Here is a 20,716-nt window from a genome sequence, read left to right on the forward strand (position 1 = left end):
AGAATGTTGTCCCAAAAGTCTTGGGGATCATCAAGATGTGTTGTGGAGAAATTGAGACGAGCTTTGATGTTCTTTTTGCTCAGCAGTGGTTTTCTCCTTGGAACTCTGCCATGCAGGCCATTTTTGCCCAGTCTTTTCCTGATGGTGGAGGCATGAACGCTGACCTTAACTGAGGCAAGTGAGGCCTGCAGTTCCTTGGACGTTGTTGTGGGGTCTTTTGTGACCTCTTGGATGAGTCGTCGCTGCGCTCTTGGGGTAATTTTGGGCGGCCGGCCACTCCTGGGAAGGTTCACCACTGTTCCATGTCTTCGCCATTTGTGGATAATGGCTCTCACTGTGGTTGGCTGGATTCCCAAAGCTTTGGAAATGGCTTTATAACCCTTTCCAGACTGATAGATCTCAATTACTTTCTTTCTCAATTGTTCCTGAATTTCTTTGGGTCTCGGCATGATGTGTAGCTTTTAAGGATCTTCTGGTGGACCTTACTGTGTCAAGCAGCTCCTATTTAAGTGATGCCTTGATTGTGAACAGGTGTGGCAATAATCAGGCCTGGGTGTGGCTATAGAAATTGAACTCAGGTGTGGACAACCACAGTTATAGTATGTTTTAACAAGGGGGGGCAATCACTTTTTCACACAGGGCCATGATGGTTTGGATTTTTTTTCACCTTTAATAATAAACACCTTCATTTACAAATTGCATTTTGTGTTTACTTGTGTTGTCCTTGACTATTGTTTAAATTGGTTTGATGTTCCGAAACACTCAAGTGTGACAAACATGCAAAGGAACAGGAAATGAGGAAGGGGGCAAACACTTTTTCACACCACTGTGTATGTATATATATATATATATATTACATTGAAATCCCAAGATTTGTAAGAATAGTTTTGATATCTTCCAAGAGTTTTTATTAATTACTTAAAATGTAGCCAAAGAAAGAAAAAAAAAAAAAACAACATTTTTCATCACATTAGAACAGAGATGAGGAAATGTGAAAAATAATATTATTCCAGGTAAGAGCAGAGAATTAGCGAAGGGAAGAAATGTGTGGGAGTGAGGAGAGGGATGATGCATGGATGACTCACTGAAAACTTACAGAAACAGGATCCACTTCATTAAGATGAACAAATTGTTCATAAAGATGCACAAAGGTGAGCGGAGATTGCAGAAACAGGAGTGATACGTTCATGTCTGTGTGCAAAGAACTCTATTGGAAAGAGCAAAGATGGTATATTGAAAACCGGCCAACATTACGTCTTGGAGTAATACGAAAAATGTATTAGGACTAAGCCGACCGGTGGGCGAGCAAAAGGTGAAATTATGATAGGTGAAAAAGTACCCATATTATTTTCTTAAAGAGTTTGTTAACCCCAAAAAAAATAAAAATAATGGATTGTGCTCATTTAATGCTATATGACAGTGCTTTTCCTGTGTCATTTGGCCACCTGTAACATCAAAGAAACCTGGCTGATCCGGTCAGTTTTTCCCCACCCCTCTGTAAACTGACCACGGTGTATCATGGCTGCTGAAACCAGACACTGTGGTCAGTTTAGGTGCCTCTGTCATCAGCAGCCTGCTATCTGCTCTCCTCTTGGCTCCGGTGTCCTCCAACACCCTTTTTGTCTGTGTGTGAGCCGCCCCTCCCCCCTACTGCTCTCATAACACTAACCTGTATACACCATCAGCACTGCCTCCTATTGCAGTTTCCCCCCTCTGTGAATGATTTATAAACATAAATGCTGTAAATTCCTAATTTAAGAGCCGAGATTCCAATCACATAACCAACCAGCTCTCTCCTCCAGACTGACATCAGCAGATGAATCTCAGCCCCACCCACTGCATCTCTCAGAGAAGAAATGGACATTGTAGCTGCTGCAAAATGCATTTGATATACAACCTTTACAGAGCCCTGAAAAAGTATTCATAGCCCTTGACATTTTCCACATTTTGTCATGTTACAATCAAAAGCGTAAATGTATTTTATTGGGTTTTTTATGCGATAGACCAACACAAATTGGCACATAATTGTGAGGTGGAAGGACAATGGTGGAAGGATAATGGTTTTCAATTTTTATTTTTTTGTTTTTTTTACAAATATGTGAAAAGTGTGGGGTGCATTTGTATTCAGCCCTCCTGAGCCAATACTTTGTAGAACCTCCTTTTGCTGCAATTACCGCTGCAAGTCTTTATAGGGGATGTCTCTACCAGCTTTGCACATCTAGAAGTGTGAAACTTTTGCCCATTCTTTTTTCCAAAATAGCTAAAGCTCGGTCAGATTAGACGGAGAGCATCTCAACAGCAATTTTCAAGTCTTTCCACAGATTCTCAATTGGATTTAGGTCTGCATTTGGCCATTCTAACATATGAATATGCTTTGATCTAAACAATTTCATTGTAGATTTGGCTGTACGTTTAGGGTTGTTGTCCTGCCGGAAGGTGAACCTCCACCCCAGTCTCAAGTCTTTTGCAGACTCTAAGGCCTGATTCACACCGATGCATTTTTAGTGCTTTTTGCATTTCGCAGATTTGCACTACAGTCCATTTAACATGGTTTCCTATGGAACACGTTCTGTAGTGCAAGTCTGCAAAATGCAAAAAGCATTAAAAATGCATAGGTGTGAATCCAGCCTAACAGGTTTTCTTCTAAGATTGCCCTGTAACAGGAAGAGCTTATAAAAAGGAGCACGCCTCTCATCACCATTGGCAGAGAGCACGCTCGGAAACATATTGCATCATATCCGGTGACGTCAGGCACTGCTGCGGTCCACGTGCGATCCAGCCCCTCTTCCTGTTCCAACTTAACACATCTAGCCGACGATCGGCATCCACAGGAGATAAGGCTACTGAACCACCACTGCATCCAGCCAGCGCAGATACTCATCTTACAGGACTCCACGATGTGCTTCATTTACCTTACCTAGATGTAAGTGCTTTTATGCCTTCTCAAAATAAGTCAGACAGTTTACTTCCATGTCGCTTCTATGCTTATTTTCCATGATGCTGTTTGTTCACTATGGTTCTCTAACAAACCTGAGGGCTCCACAGAACAGCTGTATTTATACTGAGATTAAATTACACACAGGTGGACTTTATTAACTAATTAGGTGACTTCTGAAAGCAATTGATTCCACTAGATTTTAGTTAGGTGTATCAGAGTAAAGTGGGGCTGAATACAAATGCACGCCACACTTTTCATATATTTATTTATAAAAAAAAAAAAAAAAAAAAAAAAACATTTAATATTTTCATTTCACTTCACAATTATGTCCCACTTTGTGTTGGTCTCACATAAATTCCATTTGGGTTTTTGGTTGTACCATGACAAAATGTGGAACAATTCAAAGGGTGTGAATACTTTAACCACTTGCCGCCCGCCCTATTACAAATTGACGGCGGCAAAGTGGTTTCATTATCCTAACCGGACGTCATATGGCGTGATTAGGATAATGAGCCGCTGCGCGCCCCCGGGGGCGCGCATCGCGGCGATCGTTGTTGCGGGGTGTCAGTCTGACACCCGGCAACTACGATCTCGGTAAAGAGTCTCCGACGGAGACTCTTTACCATGTGATCAGCCGTGTCCAATCACGGCTGATCACAGTGTAAATGGGAAGAGCCGGTGATCGGCTTTCCCTCACTCGCGTCTGTCAGACGCGAGTAGAGGAGAGCCGATCGGCTGCTCCTCTGACAGGGGGGGTCTGTGCTGATCGATTATCAGCACAGCCCCCCCGAGGATGGCCACACTGGACCACCAGGGACACCACTAGACCACCAGGGAAAAGGTAATAAAAATCCATAATCCTCCCTAGACCACCAGGGTGCCAGTCAGCACAATGGGTGCCAATCAGTGCCCATAATGGATGCCAATCAGTGGCCACAATGGGCATCATTGATTGGCATGCATTATTGTTTGGCACTGATTGGCATCCATTACTATAACACCGATGCCGCCTATGAGTGCCCACCTGTGCCGCCTATGAGTGCCCACCTGTGCCGCCTATGAGTGCCCACCTGTGCCGCCTATGAGTGCCCACCTGTGCCGCCTATCCATGCCCACCTGTGCCGCCTATCCATGCCCACCTGTGCCGCCCATCCATGCCCATCCGTGCCGCCCATCCATGCCCATCCGTGCCGCCCATCCGTGCCAGCTATCAGTGTCCATCCGTGTCGCCCATCCGTGTCGCCCATCCGTGCCGCCTATCAGTGCCACTTCATTGGTGCCACATTGGTGCCCATCAGTGCCACCTTATCAGTGCCCATCAGTGTAGCCCCATCAGTGAAGGAGAAAACGTACTTATTTACAAAGTTTTGAAACTGAAACAAAAAAAACTTTTTTTTTCAAAATTTTCGGTATTTTTTTATTTGTAGCGCAAAAAATAAAAACCGTAGAGGTGATCAAATACCACCAAAAGAAAGCTCTATTTGTGGGAAAAAAATGATAAAAATTTCATTTGGGTACAGTGTAGCATGACCGCGCAATTGTCATTCAAAGTGCGACAGCGCTGAAAGCTCAAAATTGGTCTGGGCAGGAAGGTGTTTAAGTGCCCTGTATTGAAGTGGTTAAGGAACTGCACAAACGAAAACAAAATTTGCATTCAAGATTTATTTGCCTGATTTTTGAAACTGAAGTTCACTGCTCTTACTTGGAGTTGTGTGCGCCCTATATTGATTTCGACCAAGAGGAAAAGCAGGACGATCGGCTGGTTCCGGAACTCTTCGGCCCACGTCAGTAGTCTTCGGAGGACTCGCACGTACTCACGCCCTCAGTAGCGCGTGGGAACGGAATACGCATAAGTGATCCCTGCAGAGGGTTGTCTGCCAGCGCTAACGACTCCCTTGGTTTGGAGTCCACCCATTGCGGTAAGAGTCCAACTTTTTTCTGGTCTGGAAGCGATACTGGCAAAACCAGGAAGGTCTCATCAAATTTTTGAGAAGGACTGATTTCCCTGTTCATTATTCTTTAGTTAGAACCAGGATTTCTTGGCTATAAAGACTTTTTTTTTGATTGAATTTCTCATATGGTGTTCTTTTTTGATTTATTTGTTTTTTTTATATATAATCTATACGGAGTTTTATTACTTTTTTCACTATAGATTTCACGTATATCTAGCGCAACTTTATGTATAACTTTTTTTCTGATTTGATCCATAATTTGATATTTGATGGTTTTTAGTTGCAGCTTTTAGGTTTTGCCCCAAGCGCGATATTTTTGTTTGTTTTTTTATTTAAAGTGGTTGTAAACCTTCTTTAGCAATTGCAAAAAAAAAAAAAAACCTGCAAGATAAAAAGGCATAATGAGCTAGTATGCGGGGGTTTCAAGATGTGCTGTTCAAGCTCTTTAGAAGAAGCACAAAGAAACCCTAGGCGCAGTGGTCAGCCAAGGAAACTTAATGCAGCAGATGAAAGATACATCATTCGCTTCAAAATCAGCGCTGCTGGCCAACATGGTCATCAGCACAGAACTGGCAGAAACCAGCAGGTCCCAGGTGCACAACACGTCTACTGTCCAGAGAAGTCTTGCCAAAAGTGGTCTTCATGAAAGAACTGCGACCAAAAAGCCATACTACTGATGTGGAAACAAGGCTAAGTGACTTAACTGTGCACGAAAAAAACATAGCAACTAGGGTGCAGAGGAATGGAAGCAGATGCTCTGGATTGAGGAGTCAAAATTTGAAATATTTGGCTTTAGGAGGAGCCAGGTTGTGAGCGAAGGGCTGGAGAGCGGTACAATAATGAATGTCTATAGGCAACAGTGAAGCGTGGTGGAGGTTACATTTCTGCAAATGGAGTTGGAGATTTGGTCAGGGTTAATGGTATTCTCAATGCTGAGAAATACAAATACTTATTAATTATGCTATACCATAAGGGGGCGCGCGATTAGCCCCAAATTTATTCTGCAGCAGGACAATGATCCCAAACATACAGCCAACGTCATGAAGAATGATCTTCAGGATGAATAAGAGCAAGGAGTCCTTGAAGTGATGATTTATCCCTCACAAAGCCCTGATCTCCACATCATTGCGTCTGTTTGAGATCACATGAAGAGACAGAAAGATTTGAGGCAGCCTACATCCACAGAAGATCTGTGGTAAGTTCTCCAAGATGTTTGGGACAACCTACTTGCTGAGTTCCTTCAAAAACTGCAAGTGAAGAATGTATAATGTTTTGAAGGAAAAGGATGGTCACACCAAATATTGATTTAAAAAAAAAGTTCATTTAATCCCCATGTTTATTGATTAAAAAAAATAAACTATTAGCACTTCTATTTCTGAAAGCATTCTTAATTCCCAGCATGTTTCACGCCTTCCTAAAACGTTTGCACAGTAATCTGTATCTCATTAGCAGATCTCTTGTCCCAAGCCCAACTCTTTAGTCTGTTCCAAGCAACAACTACTCTTTCAGTAGGTTTGAAGGTTTTTCCAGGTTTAGTTTTTTACTTTCTTCTTGCTAGTTTGAAATTATGTCTCAAAGTTTTTGCTCATTAAATGTATGATTAATGTAATATGATTTGTTTGGTTAGGCTGGGGCCGTAGCTACAACAAAGACCATTAGCCCAGCCTTACCCTTCCTCTCTCTCCAGGTTTATGAAAAGCACTATCATCTTTGTTCAGCATCTATAAATACCATGTTCTGCTGCTTCTGCTTTCATACAAAACTTTGCCTGAAGAGGGTACTTAGAAACCTGAAAGCTTTAGCCAATATTACTTGTTTGGCGTTAATGACACAAAGTTCAGAATGAAAGCAAACCACATTTATTATTGTATAAAAGAGTGAAGACCACGTAGGGTCATTGCTACTCTGACGCATGTATGGCGTGTTATATCATGGGTTCCAGCATGGGCTCTAGTCTAACCAAAAAGCCTATGACAATGCAGGGGGAGAGAAACCGCTCCAAACATGAATAGAGAAATTTGCAAAAATGGATAGTATTTAAAGAGACAGTCACTCTCCTGGCAGAGCTTTGGAATCTTGTTTGCAAACCTGGTTAATCTAACCAACCCAGCCACACCGATCAGCCAGGTCCTGGCCGCTAACTGTGCTACCTGCACACTGTACTCAAATAAAGCAATACAGCCTGGTCCAAAAGGTAGCAATGCACACTTTGAAAAATGATAAATTTTGACTAATCGATCTATAGCAGACAACCCAGCCAATTGCAATACCACAAGGGCAAGTATATTTCCATTGATGGTTAAACACAGGGCTTGACAAATTTACTTGGAATCTAGGAGCCAGCTAAAAAAAAAAAAAAAGTTAGGAGCCAGGTCGGTAACGGCGATCCGGACCTGTCCCTGGCCTGACATGGAGACGAGTGAGGGGGTGAGGGGAAGATGCCCCCCCCCCCCCCACCACCTGTCTCCAAGTCATTGCCCATAGCGGGACATTTTTTTTTGGGGGGGGGGGGGGTTTAACCACTTCAGCCCCGGACCAATTATCAGCCTAAAGACCAGAGGTCTTTTTACAATTTCGCACTGCACTGCTTTAACTAATAATTGCGCGGTCATGCAATGTTGTACCCAAACGAAATTTGCGTCCTTTTCTTCCCACAAATAGAGCTTTCTTTTGATGGTATTTGATTGGCTCTGCGATTTTTACTTTTTGTGATATAAATGGAAAAAGACCAAAAATTTCGAGAAAAAAAAATATATTTTCTACTTTTTGTTATAAGAAAAATCGAATAAACTCAATTTTAGCCATACATTTAGGGCAAAATTTATTCAGCCACATGTCTTTAGTAAAAAAAATGTCAATAAGTGTATATTTATTGGTTTGCGCAAAAGTTATAGCGTCTACAAACTAGAGTACATTTTCTGGAATTTACACAGCTTTTAATTTATGACTGCCTATCTCATTTCTTGAGGTGCTAAAATGGCAGGGCAGTACAAACCCCCCCCCCCCCCCCCCAAATTACCCCATTTTGGAAAGTAGACACCAAGGAATTGCTGAGGGGCAGGTTGAGCCCATTGAATATTTTTCTTTGTCCCAAGTGATTGAATATTGACACAAAAAAAAAAAGTTTACAAAAAGTTGTCACTAAATGATATATTGCTCACACATGCCATAGTTATATGTGGAATTGCACCCCAAAATATATTTTGCTGCTTCTCCTGAGTACGGGGATACCACATATGTGGGACTTTTTGGGAGTCCAGCCGCGTACGGCACCCCGAAAACCAATCACTGCCTTCAGGATTTCTAATGGTGCAAATTTTTGATTTCACTCCTCACTACCCATCACAGTTTTGAAGGCCATAAAATGCAAAAATAGCACAACCCCCCCCCCCCCCAAATTACCCCATTTTGGAAAGTAGACACCCCAAGCTATTTACTAAGAGGCATGTTGAGTCCATTAAATATTTTATATTTCACCACAAGTTGCAGGAATATTACAATTTTTTTTGCACAAAGTTGTCACTAAATGATATATTGCTCACACATGCTATGGGCATAAGTCAAATTACAACCCAAAATAAATTCTGCTGCTTCTCCCGAGTACGGGGATACCACATGTGGGGGACTTTTTGGGAGCCTAGCCACGTACGGCCCGCGAAAACCAAGCACCTCCTTCAGGATTTAAATATAAAAAAACTACAAAAAAAAACGTTAGCGATCGCAGGGATCAGGCCTCACTCTGCGAACGCTGCAGTTATGCGTTTAGTGTTTTGTAAGTGACAGTGATCGATCGATACTGCACTTGGGTGGGCTGGGCGGAGGGGCAAAACGCAGGTGCTAGCAGGTATCTGGGCTGATCCCGCCAACAATGCGTTTTTTTGGAACCCTAAACTGCTGGGGACGCTAGTATAGATCTGATCAGATCAGATATTGATCTGTTCAGATTCTATACCACTACGGGAGGTGTATGCTTTCCGTGTGGGTGTTAGCGGTACTGAAACTAACCTAGCGCTGCCTGGGGCGATGCAGACCCTGACCCTAAAACTTAATTGATATCACCCGCCGGGTGATCAGGGGGTTAAACCTTTATTGGGTAATAAATAGTGGGTGCTCTGATGCTATAAAAAGCAAACTAACCAGAGTCACCCGTAACACTTATACGGTGATCACTGGTGAAAGGGTTAACTAGGGGCAATCAGGGGGTTAAAATCTTTATTAGGTAGTATATGGGGGTCCCTGGCACTATATAAAAACCTGACGGGGAACCTAAATAACTGGCTAACCAGCGTCACCAGTGGCACTTATATGGTGATCGCTGGTGAAAGGGTTAACTAGGGGCAATCGGGGAGTTAAAACCATTATTGGGTAGTATATGGGGGTACCTAGCACTATAAAAACCTGGCGGTGAACCTAAAAAAATAACTAGCTACTTAGCGGCACCAGTGACACTAATGCAGCGATCAGAAAAATGATTGCTTAGTGACACTGGCAAAAGGAGTTGAAAGGGTCAACTCTAGGGGCAATCAGGGGGTTAAACCTTTATAGGGGGGTGGTAGGGGGCTACCCTGGACCTAACACTAACTGCCCTGACAGTTTTTACTTTTACAACTGACACTAAATGCAGTGATCAGAAAATAAATGATCACTGCAATCAGTGACACTATGACTGGGAGGGGGGGGGGGGGGGGGGGATCGTGTGCCTATGTGTGCCTACATGTCAGTGTAGTGTTGGTGCACACTTACTTTCTCTCTTCTCCTCGCAGTCCGGTCAAAAAGACCGCCCCGAGGAGAATGACATCACTTCCTCCCTGCCTGTGTTTACTATACACAGCAGGGGAAGCTTCTCATTCGCCAGGAGCGATCGAGAGGGGATGGCCAGAAACCAATGGCCATCCCCTCATCCCGGATCGCTCCTGCAGCGAAACGGACCGCCGCATCCAGCGGGAGGGGGTCCGATCGGACCCCCCACCCGCTGGAAGGCAAGCACGTACATGTACGTGCTTGTGCCTGTACATGCCATTCTGTTGACGTACATTGGCATGCGGCGGTCCTTAAAGAGGAAGTAAACCCTGATGAGTTTACTTCCTCTTTCATTCCCTGCAAAGCATAATGGACTACTATGCATCGCATAGTAGCCCATTATGTGTCACTTACCTGACACAGGAGCCAGCGAAGTCACCGCTGTCCCCTGTAGTCCGGCGCATCCATGTTGTCGGTGGGGTCTCGCAGCTCCGCCGCTGTCATTCGGCGATGACGTCACTCCCGCGCTCTTGGAAATTCTTGGAAATTCTTGGAAATTCCGCGCTCAGTGAAGAAAAAAATTGGCTAACTTTACTGTCTTATTTTTTAATTAAATAAAAAAAAAATCCCAAAAAAGTGCGCTTGCAAGTCCGCTGCGCAAATACGGTGTGACACAGTATTGCAACAACCAACATTTTATTCTCTAGGGTGTTAGAATAAAAAATATATATAATGTTTAGGGGTTATAAGTAAAAGGGAAGGAGAAGGGCAGGCAGTGAAAACAGGCAGGGGAAGCTCCATTAGCATTGCTGGTTGTCATACCAACGGCCACCACAAGAGGGCACCAGGAGAGGTATTAGTGGGACAGTGTGATGTCTATTCTTCAAGCATTGGGAAACACCTCCCTGCCATTGGATCCATTACACTATTAGGCCTCCCTTTCCCAGGTCTAAAAAAAACAAACAGTTGCTTTCCTTTATTTTACTAGCTGCACGGAGAGTTATCAGAAATGTCTTGGTTATCAAGAAATCCACCAACTTTGTCTATGCTCCTAAAACACAATAGAATGAAAAATCTCAGTTTCTGCTACCGAAACAATTCCGAAGTTTAATCAAAATTGGGAACTATGGAGTAGCTCCCTCTATTTCCTGAAATTTATACTGCTTATTACCCTCCCCCATCTTGAGCAATTGTTGTTTTTACACTCAACTGATTTTGTTATCAATTTCATAAACCCAATCTCTTAGATCTTAGAATATGTTCTGCGTCAGTTATAGATGCTTTACTGCTTTACAAAAACAGTTTGGCCTGTCAATGTTCGCCACACTCTGTTTGACTTGGCATTTATTATATTTTAACTTTGAGTATATTCTTTTTTGCATGGTATTTCATTATGTACAAATAAGAAAAAAAAACAAAGACACACACACACACACACAAACTGGAAATGGAAATGTTCTTGTATGCTGTATAAAAACTTAAATAAGAACATAAAATATGGAAAAAAAATAAAAAAATAAAAATAAAGAGGGATTTTTGGGGATTTTTGCTAGGAGGGTGATTGGGGGGGGGGGGGCCTGAATTTATGCTGGGAGGGGATTTGGAGTGGAAACATGTGTACTTAGAGATTAAATTTGAGAGATATGAATGGTAGAGGATTTGCACTAATAGGTGATTTTTATTTTGGGGGGCCCTGGGCTCTAGGTGACCTTGTCCTGCCACTGCCTCAGAGTGTATGCTTTGCTGCTGGCGCACCACGCTGCACATTATCCACATACACTAATTCTGTAAGTACCAGTATTCACCTTCAGGTCAGTACCTGTGTGTATGTGGAGAACCATGGTAACATTTTCTCATGTTACAAACAAAAACCTAACTATTTTGGGGGGGTTTATGTGCTAGACCAGCACAAAAAGTGGCACATACTGTAATTGTGAAGTGGAAGAAAAATTATCAATGGTTTTACATTTTTTGTTGCATGCATTTGTATTCAGCCCCCTTTACTTTGATACCCCTAACTAAAATCTAATGTAACCAATTGCCTTCAGAAGTCACCTAATTAGTAAATATAGTCCATCTGTTTGCAATTTAATCCCAGTATAAATACAGATGTTCTGTGAAGCCCTAAGAGGTTTGTTGGAGAACTTTAGTGAACAAACAGCATCCTGAAGGCATAGGAACACACCAAACAGGTCAGGGATAAAGTTGGAGAAGTTTAAAGCAGGGTTAGGTTATAAAAAAAATATCCCAAGCTTTGAACATCTCACGGAGCTCTGTTCAATCCATCATCTGAAAATGGAAAGAGTATGGCACAACTGCAAACCTACCAAAACATGGCCGTCCACCTAAAAGGACATGCTGGGCAAGGAGAGCATTAATCAGAGAAGCAGCCAAAAAGGCCCATGGTAACTCTGGGGGAGCTACAGAGATCCAAAACTCGGGTGGGAGGAATCTGTCCAAAAGGGCAACTATTAATCATGCACACCACAATACAGGCCTTTATGAAAGAGTGGCAAGAAGAAAGCCATAAGAAGTCCCGTCTACAGTTTGCGAGAAGCCATATGGGGGACACAGCAAACATGTGCAAGAAGCAAGGCTGAAACAACTAATCGATTATGAAATTAATCGATTACTATTTTCATAATCGATTAATCGGCTAGTAACATAATGGGTTAAAGAAAACTAAAATGAGCCCTTTATAGTACAAAAAGAGCAAATAATCGCTACTGTAAATATTACTTTCACTGTTCTACAGTAAAAAAAATGAACCCCTTATAGTAGTGATTATCTGCTTTTTCTACTATAAAAGGGCTAAGTTTCGTTTTTTTAAACCCCATTATGTACTAAACGTGTTAGACCTGGTTCACATCTATGTGTTTATTGGCGCTTTTTGCAGAAATGCACTACAGTTCATTTACATGGTTTCCTATGGGACACGTTTACATCTGAAAGGGTCAGGGACTTTTAAACGCAAAATTGTGCTTTAGTGGTTCAATATACTTCAATGGAGAAGCTGCAGAAAAGCATGTAATGCGTTTTTGCAGCATTTTCTGTTTTTTAATCTGCCCAAAAAAAATGCAAAAATGCAAATTGCAGTAAAATCACGTGCACAGAAATCAAAAAGCACAGCAAAAGGCACTGCAGAAACAGATCAAAAGCAAACTGCATAGGTGTGTACCGAGCCTTATGCTGGCCACACAGATCAATTTTTGGATGAGAATATTCAGACAAAAAAACCTTTGTACATTCGCTGAATTTAAATTTTCACTTGTTTTTAAAATGAATGTAATATCTGAACGAAAACCACATAAACTGTCTGAAAATTCCTTTGACTAAAAAGTTTTCTATTTCTAAATTTTCCCGTCACTGTGGTTGAAAATAAACGTCAATTTGGCCCACTTTTTTTTTTAAGGTTATTAACCGATTAATCGAAACAATAATCGGCCAACTAATCGATTATGAAAATTGTTCGTTGCAGCCCTAGCAAGAAGGTATGCTTTTCTTCAGCAGGAACAGGGAAGCTGGTCAGAGTTGATGGTAAGATGGATGGAGCCCAATACAGGGCAATCTTAGAAGAAAACCTGTTAGTCTGCAAAAGACTTGAGACTGGGGCTGAGGTTCACCTTCCAACAGGACAACGACCCTAAATATACAGCCAGAGCTACAATGGAATGGTTTAGATCAAAGCATATTCATGTGTTAGAATGGGCCAGTCAAAGTCCAGACCTAAATCCAATCGAGAATCTGTGGCAAGACTTGAAAATTGCTGTTCACAGACGCTCTCCATCCAATCTGACAGAGCCTGAGCTATTATGCAAAGAAGAATAATTTTTCTTCCACGTCGCAATTATGTGCCACTTTGTATTGGTCCATCACATAAAATCCCAATAAAATACATTTACATTTCTGGTAGTAACATGACAAAATTTGGAAAATTTCAAGGGGTATGAATACTCTTTCAAGGCTCTGTATATTGGGGCTGAACTTCTGCCCAAGTTAGTGCGAAGCCCCAACACACAACAATTTAAAAAAGTCCAATTGCAGAACCTCATTAGCCAGTGGTTCACAGACCAACTCTGGATATTTGAGGAGCTACAGTCATGGCCAGAAATATTGGCACCCCTGCATTTCCATCAGATAATGCACTACTTTGCCCAGATTTTTTTTATTTGGTAGCCCACTCCTTGGAAAAAATAACTGAAATCAATTGCTTCCTGTACCCATCAATGAGTTTCTTACATCTCTGTACTAGCATTTTGGACCACTCTTTTTTCACCAACTGCTACAAGTCTCTCAAATCGGAAAGATTCCTTTTCCCAACTGCTGTTTTGAAAGCTCTCCACGGGTGCTCTATGGAATTTAGATCTGGACCCATTGCTGGCCAGTTCAGTACTCTCCAGCGCTTTGTCTTAAACCATTTCTGGGTGCATTTTGACATGTGCTTTGGGTCATTGTCCTGCTGCAAAACCCATGACCTCTGAGACTCAACTTTCTGACGCCGGGCTTCATTACACCCCAAAGCAACCACAAAACATCAGTGAACCTCCACCATGTTTGACTGTATTCTTCTCTTTAAATGTCCCATTTTTCTGAAAATAGTAGAACGATGATGGGCTTTACAAAAAAAAAAAAAAAAAAAAAAAAAAAAAAAAAAAAATGTAGTTTCCCAGCTGTAGAAACCAAAGAAAAAAAAAAAGCACATTATAATGGTCACTGCCTACCTTTCCTTTTTATGTAATCAGCCTGCTTTGTATGGCTCCTTATCAGTATAGCTACTTGAAGAACAAAATTTGCTTTTCTAAACCTAATTAGTAATCTCAACTCCACATGTCTAAACTTTCCCTGAACTTTGCCAACTTTAAAATTAAGACGCGCATTTTACATTTCAAATAAATACATAATCAGCACCAACATATCAAGCATGCATTTTACAGAAGACATAGAACCCATTCGCATCAGTTGTGACCCAGAGATGATTACCATCCCATTTCCCAGGCTCACAGCCACAGATACACATTCTAGCGCCAGGATGCTTGGAAGCCGATTAACCTATCATTATGGTTTTGGGTTGTCATAAACAACCTGAAGCACCCAGAGAAAACACAAATACACAAACTCAATGCAAGAAATGAGCAGAGCGGGAGCACGAGAGCCAGGGGGAGAGCGGGAGCACGAGAGCCAGGGGGAGAGCGGGAGCACGAGAGCCAGGGGGAGAGCGGGAGCACGAGAGCCAGACGCAGAGCGGGAGCACGAGAGCCAGACGCAGAGCGGGAGCACGAGAGCCAGACGCAGAGCGAGAGGGAGAGGGGGGAGAGGGAGGAGAGGGAGCAAAAGAAAGGGCAAAACCAAGGAAAAGAAGAAAAGAAAAAAAACTGCATTCAAATCAGAATAGAATTGTATCAATTCGCACTGGTGCTGCACCTTGAAATTGCACTGCAAAACAGATTCAACTCGCACCGCATCAGTGTGACCCTAGGTTTAATATGCAGCTTTACAAGAAACAATTTAATAGGCAATAGGTTGATAGAAGTTTTAAACAGCCCATGAAAAAAAAAAAAAAAAAAAATAGGAAAGCCAAAAAAAAACAAGTATTACAATTCTGAGTTACTGTTCTGAGATATGAATCATAGTTGAGCATATCAATATAACCGATAAGCTAGCCCTCACACACACACTTGCATAATCAGGAAACAAGGTAAACAGAACAGGACATAAAACCGAATACTTTCTAAACTATTGATTACTGGAAAACCAGCAAAATTAGTTGCCCGTATCCCTTTCCTTCACTGCAATGGTTTACCTTTCTAATACTAAGCATTTGTCTACTGGGAAATTAAACCAGGAAACCTTTACCTTGATTTGGCAGTGCTATTGATATCCACTCTAGAGAGACATGGAATCCACTCCCTTGAACATCCAGATCATCTTTTTCGACATTCAGCATCAAAACATCAATTATCTGTACTCCTTCCTGGACAAAGAGGATGCTGTGAAGTACGATGAATGGATCTCCAAGTTCTTGATTAAACCTGAGCTGCAATATAAAAAAGGAAAATTAGGAAGTAAAGTTACATTTATAAATGTAAAGTTAAATGATAAGTTCTTCTTTGTTACATGTTAGGGTAGACTGAACTAGCTCCACGCTACCGCGCTTTTTGGATATACCTGTGATCACATATCTTATGCTGCCTGTTTATATCATCATTGAAGTAAGTGTTCTACATTTTACAATAAACCCATAGTTTATGGTTTTACACTATGTGGCGGTCTTTTTCTTTCATGAATAGTGGAGTTCAGGATTTTGTCTGGTGACAAGGTGGAACAGAAGCCAACCTCACATGCGGTTTCCCTGAGTGACCACATTCTCAGTTCCATGCCTGTTTGACTCCGTGCCGCTGGCATTGGGTCCACATAGTCTGGTAAGAGTACCCCATCTTTCTCATTGGTGGTGGATGCACAATCTACGGTAATTTCTTATTGGATTGTGGTCAATCCTTCAGATGTCGACTATACCTTCAAAAGTTATCTTTGAATTTTATTCAGTCTTCTGTGATCTAATCACACTTTTTTTGCTTTTTCCCCTCATGGGTTATTACTTATTCATAAAGTTATTCACATTTATGGACTAGTTAGTGTTTTCACATTCATGAATTGTATGTAGATTCATCAATTGTTTTTTGCACCTAGAACGTTATCATTCAAATTATTTATTTGCACATTCAAGGTGTTATGTATACAGTTTGCATATTTGCACGAATTATTTCAGTTTACACATATAATATGGATTACGGACACACTTGAATATTCTTATTATCTAGTCAATTTGTCTGATTGGAGTGCTTGCAGCTTTTTCTTAATTTATTGAGTAGTGCAGTGTTTATTTTGAAATTGACATGTTACATATTCCACCTGTATTTAGGGTAGAACATGTAACATGTTCCAGCATCTGCACCTTCTCCACCGAAACCCTCCCCCTCAGACATTGGGCATTGGATCTCCCCCCCCCCTCCCCCAACCACTGTCACAATTTGAAAACATTGAGGCCGTACAGAGCTCCGCCCACATGTCTGCTTAATTCATTCACAGTTTCCTGTGAATGAACAGACTACAAGTACCGTTATCCATTGCGGTTGTCTGCATGTAGTTCTCAATGAACTGCAAGGGCACTGGTGATGATCCTCGTATTCCGTTGATCTTCCTGCCTGTATCAGAGGTACGGGCAGACAGCTATCCTGAGAGTCTACAGGAGCCGGACCCCGCACACGCAATTAGCGGATTGCAGGTGCAGTACTCTGCAGGCTCCTAATATTATAAATATATATATATATTTTTTCATTCATTCAAGATGGTGGACGTGTGATCCGTGAGCTCTGGACCTGCTTTGTTCACTGCAACCCTTGTACAGCTACACCGGCTTCTATCCGCCACGGGGGGGGAGGGGGGTAAGACACATAGACCCCTAAAGCCTCCTAGCACCCCATGGTAAAGATCAGGGACCAACACAGTGTAGTGGGGACCAACAGTGTAGTGGGCACCTCAGTGGTGTAGTGGTTAGCACTCTCACCTAGCAGTAAGAAGGGTCGCTGGTTCAAGTCCCTTACTAACTATGAAACTTCTATACTACCGGACCCCCACTAGCGCTGCAGCCTCAAGTCATGATGGACCGCTACCTGACTAGGCCTCAATCCTCAGTCTCAATTATACAAGTAGACCTGAAAGAGTACATTAGCACCCTGATGGCGGACAACAACTCCCAGAAAGCCCTCCCCTCACCCTCCCAGCCAGTTTTAACCCCACCTCCGATGCCATATTGACTATAAAGGGGACAGAATTCAAATATTCAGCGATCTCTCCCCAATCACCCTGGCCAAAAGACGCCCACTTCGTTACATTAACTCTCACCTTCAACTACATAAGATCCCTTACTTCTGGGGCTTCCAGTTTCGCCTCAGTAGAAAAAAAAATATGGAGCCCAACATACACTTCAAGATCTGCAAGGAGATGCTTTCCTCAAAAACCAGGGCCTACCACCATTGCCAGCGGATGAAGGGCAACCAATGCCTACCAACCCCCAACATCCTTCAGCTCCATCTACGATCTGGACCCCGGTGCGAGGAAAAAGATCAAGGGCATACTCCACTCCCCAATGTCCTCAATGGCCTAGGCAACCTGCCTGATCCCCCCATGAGTCATCCCCCCATGAGTCATTCCCCCCAGGAGGCTTTTCTTTCCTTGGGAACACAGATCCTTCTCACGGGTTCAACTTGTTACAATTCGTGTTGCCAACGATGCAAGATTGACTGCTCTGTCCCCGTTTGCCCTCTCTTACCATTGGAGTACTTTGCATTGTTTTTTTGTTTGTTTTTTTCTGTTTCCTTTGGTTGGATGCTCCGATTTACCACACAAGATTGACTATGGAGTCCTTTGTCTGTTAACGCCACCAACGGAGTAGCACAGGGGGTTCCCCGTGCTTCTCCCAGTTGGAGACCGCCATGCTCCTCGACTTATCCCCCCGCTGCAGCCGAGGAGATTTCACTTGGGCCTACACACGTTGGGACTTTTTTTTTTTTTTTTTTTAGGCCAACCCAGTCTGTTATATCACAGCTACTCAATATCAGAATTTTTTTTAGATTTTTTTTTTGTTATTCTGCTTTTTTTTATTTTTTTTTATTTTTTATTTCTTTCTCTTTCATATGTCATATGTCATATTTCTAACATTCTCCACAGTACAATACGATATGTTGATTAACACAAGGCTATTAACCTTTTTATTTCCGCAATTGGGAAGCTACCTGTTCCACTACATATACATTGGCTAACCCTTACTACATTGTATGACAACTTCAGAGCCATACCAATGTAAAGGGTCTTAACTCCATCAAAAAACGATGGCTGGCCTTGAAGAAGGAGTTCAGGACCTCAGGTGCGGATGTGATCCCGATTTAGTAATCCCACTTCTGCACTGGACGTTCCTTTAAATTTGCATCCAAACATTTTCCAACTTCTCACACGGCGTCTGACTCATCTGGTAAGGCTGGCAACGCAATACTGATTAGATGCGCCTACCCTCTCCAGATCCAGTCAATGCACTTAGACCCACAGGGTCGCTACATAATAATGCAATGTGTTTATATGTCTCATCCCATTACAATTATGAATGTATATGTGCCCAACTAAGGTCAGATCAAATTCTTAACTGAAGCATTCAAACAGCTACAACGCTTCTCACAGCTCTTCACAGTGATAGGTGGAGACTTTAATGACATACGCTCCCCTACTCCACACCAAACTACCCCTTCCAGTGCAATCCTTATCCACACCCTTTTGCAAACTGATACGTGCCCACCACCTGTTTGACACTTTGAGGATCCCCCTCCCTTGCAAAATGTTCTCTAGACTGGACCATTTTTTTGTGACAGCCTCCCTCCTACCCAACGCAATGTCAGCTGAATTAGGCCTCATCACCTAGTTGGATCATGCCCCCCTGACCCTAGACCTCTCACTCGCCACCACGTATCCTAAGAAATGCCACTGGAGAATAAATTGATCACTGCTAAATGACCCCAAAACTAAAGTTGCACTCTCCTGCGCACGGACAGAATACTTTAAGCTCAATGTAGGTACTATCTCCAGTCCATCCACTCTACGGGAAGCCCAAAAGGCGTATTTCAGTGGGCAATGCATCTCAGCAAGCTCCCATAGAAAGAAAGATGCTGCCTCCCAAAATCATCCTTACTGGTCAAACTGCAAACAGATGAGCGCTCTCTAGTACACTCTCCCACAGTGGCCTCACTACGGACGGTGACTTTGCCATGAAACAGGCTAAAGTCCCTAGAGGTGTCAGCTATAGACAAAGCCCTCCTATGGGCTAAGCAAAAATTCTACAAGTTCTCCAACAAACCACACAAACTCAACCCTAGGCCCTTTCACTCTTTTCCAGACCACCTTAAACAACCTGATGGGACCCCCACATACTGCCCACAAACCATGGCTCGGTCTTTGGTGAGTTTTACACTAAACCTCTACAACTGTCTAACCCTAGAACTCCACTCCCCATTTGATCAAGAGTCGTTCAAGACTTTATTAGACATTAAACTGCCAAAACTGACCAAAGCGTACCTACTTCTCCTTAATGTCCCCATTACAGGAGAAGAATTGGCTAATACAATTAAAACACCTACCCCTGCACAAATCCTCTGGCCCAGACGGCCTCCCCTACTCCTACTACAGAACTTTCCTACTGATTTTGTCACCTTGCCTATTATCTTTATACAATTCCCTTCTACAAGGAAAGACGCCTCACCAACCCTTTCATCACTCCTACATCTCAGTAATTCCAAAACCTGGTAAAAACCCCTCCACCACAGACAATTACCGTCCCAATTGCACTCAATTCAGATTACAAACTCTTCACCAAAATTCTGGCCAATCACTTATCACAATTCCTAACCAAATTTATTTATAGAGACCAAGTGGGCCTTGTCCCTACAAGACACACAGGGGACAACGCTAGGCACACAATCAATATCATCGCTATGGTTAAAAGAGTATGTAGACCTGCACTGATCTTTAGCCTAGATGTCCAAAAAGCAGTCGATAGACTAAGCTGGCACTACATGTTAGCTACCCTTTCCAAATTTGGGATTCACAGCCATTCATATCTGCCTTATCACCCCTTTATTCTAACCCCTCATCTCAGGTTCAAATGGCCCAATTTATATCCCAGTCCTCCCCTATGTCCAAATGGTACCAGACAGGGCTGTCCCCTATACCCGCTCCTATTCATTCTATGTCTGGAGCCCTTGGAAGATGCAATACAGTCCCATCCGGATATTCGAGGGGTTCCAATGCGTCATAGGGAATGTAAGTTATCCCTATTCGCGGATGACATTCTACTGACCCTCAAATTTCCCTCCCATCCCTACACGCTCTACTATCTCGGTTCAGCTCCCTATCTGGTTATTTAGGTTACTTCATTGAATATGGTCCCAATGCATGTATTTAAACAATTCTACTATTGATAGTTGGTTGTCCCTGGAGATTGCATGCTTCATATAAAGTCCCAATCTTTTCCCTCGTCCCTTTC

At 42.5% G+C, this 20,716-nt stretch overlaps 1 protein-coding gene across 1 annotated transcript in view; it reads right to left on the bottom strand.

Moving 5' to 3' along the window:
* The window catches only part of NUDCD1 (NudC domain containing 1), a 292,761-nt gene that overhangs the window by 181,544 nt on the left and 90,501 nt on the right, over positions 1–20,716 (bottom strand). Inside the window, exon 4 of the mRNA XM_077493222.1 lies at positions 15,484–15,664. Coding sequence (XP_077349348.1) covers positions 15,484–15,664 — 181 coding nt within the window. The remainder of the gene's footprint in view (positions 1–15,483; positions 15,665–20,716) is intronic.

Source organism: Lithobates pipiens, unplaced genomic scaffold (assembly GCF_037356315.1).
Source record: "Lithobates pipiens isolate NorthernLeopardFrog02 unplaced genomic scaffold, aLitPip1_a1.2 Scaffold_19, whole genome shotgun sequence".
NCBI lineage: Eukaryota > Metazoa > Chordata > Amphibia > Anura > Ranidae > Lithobates > Lithobates pipiens.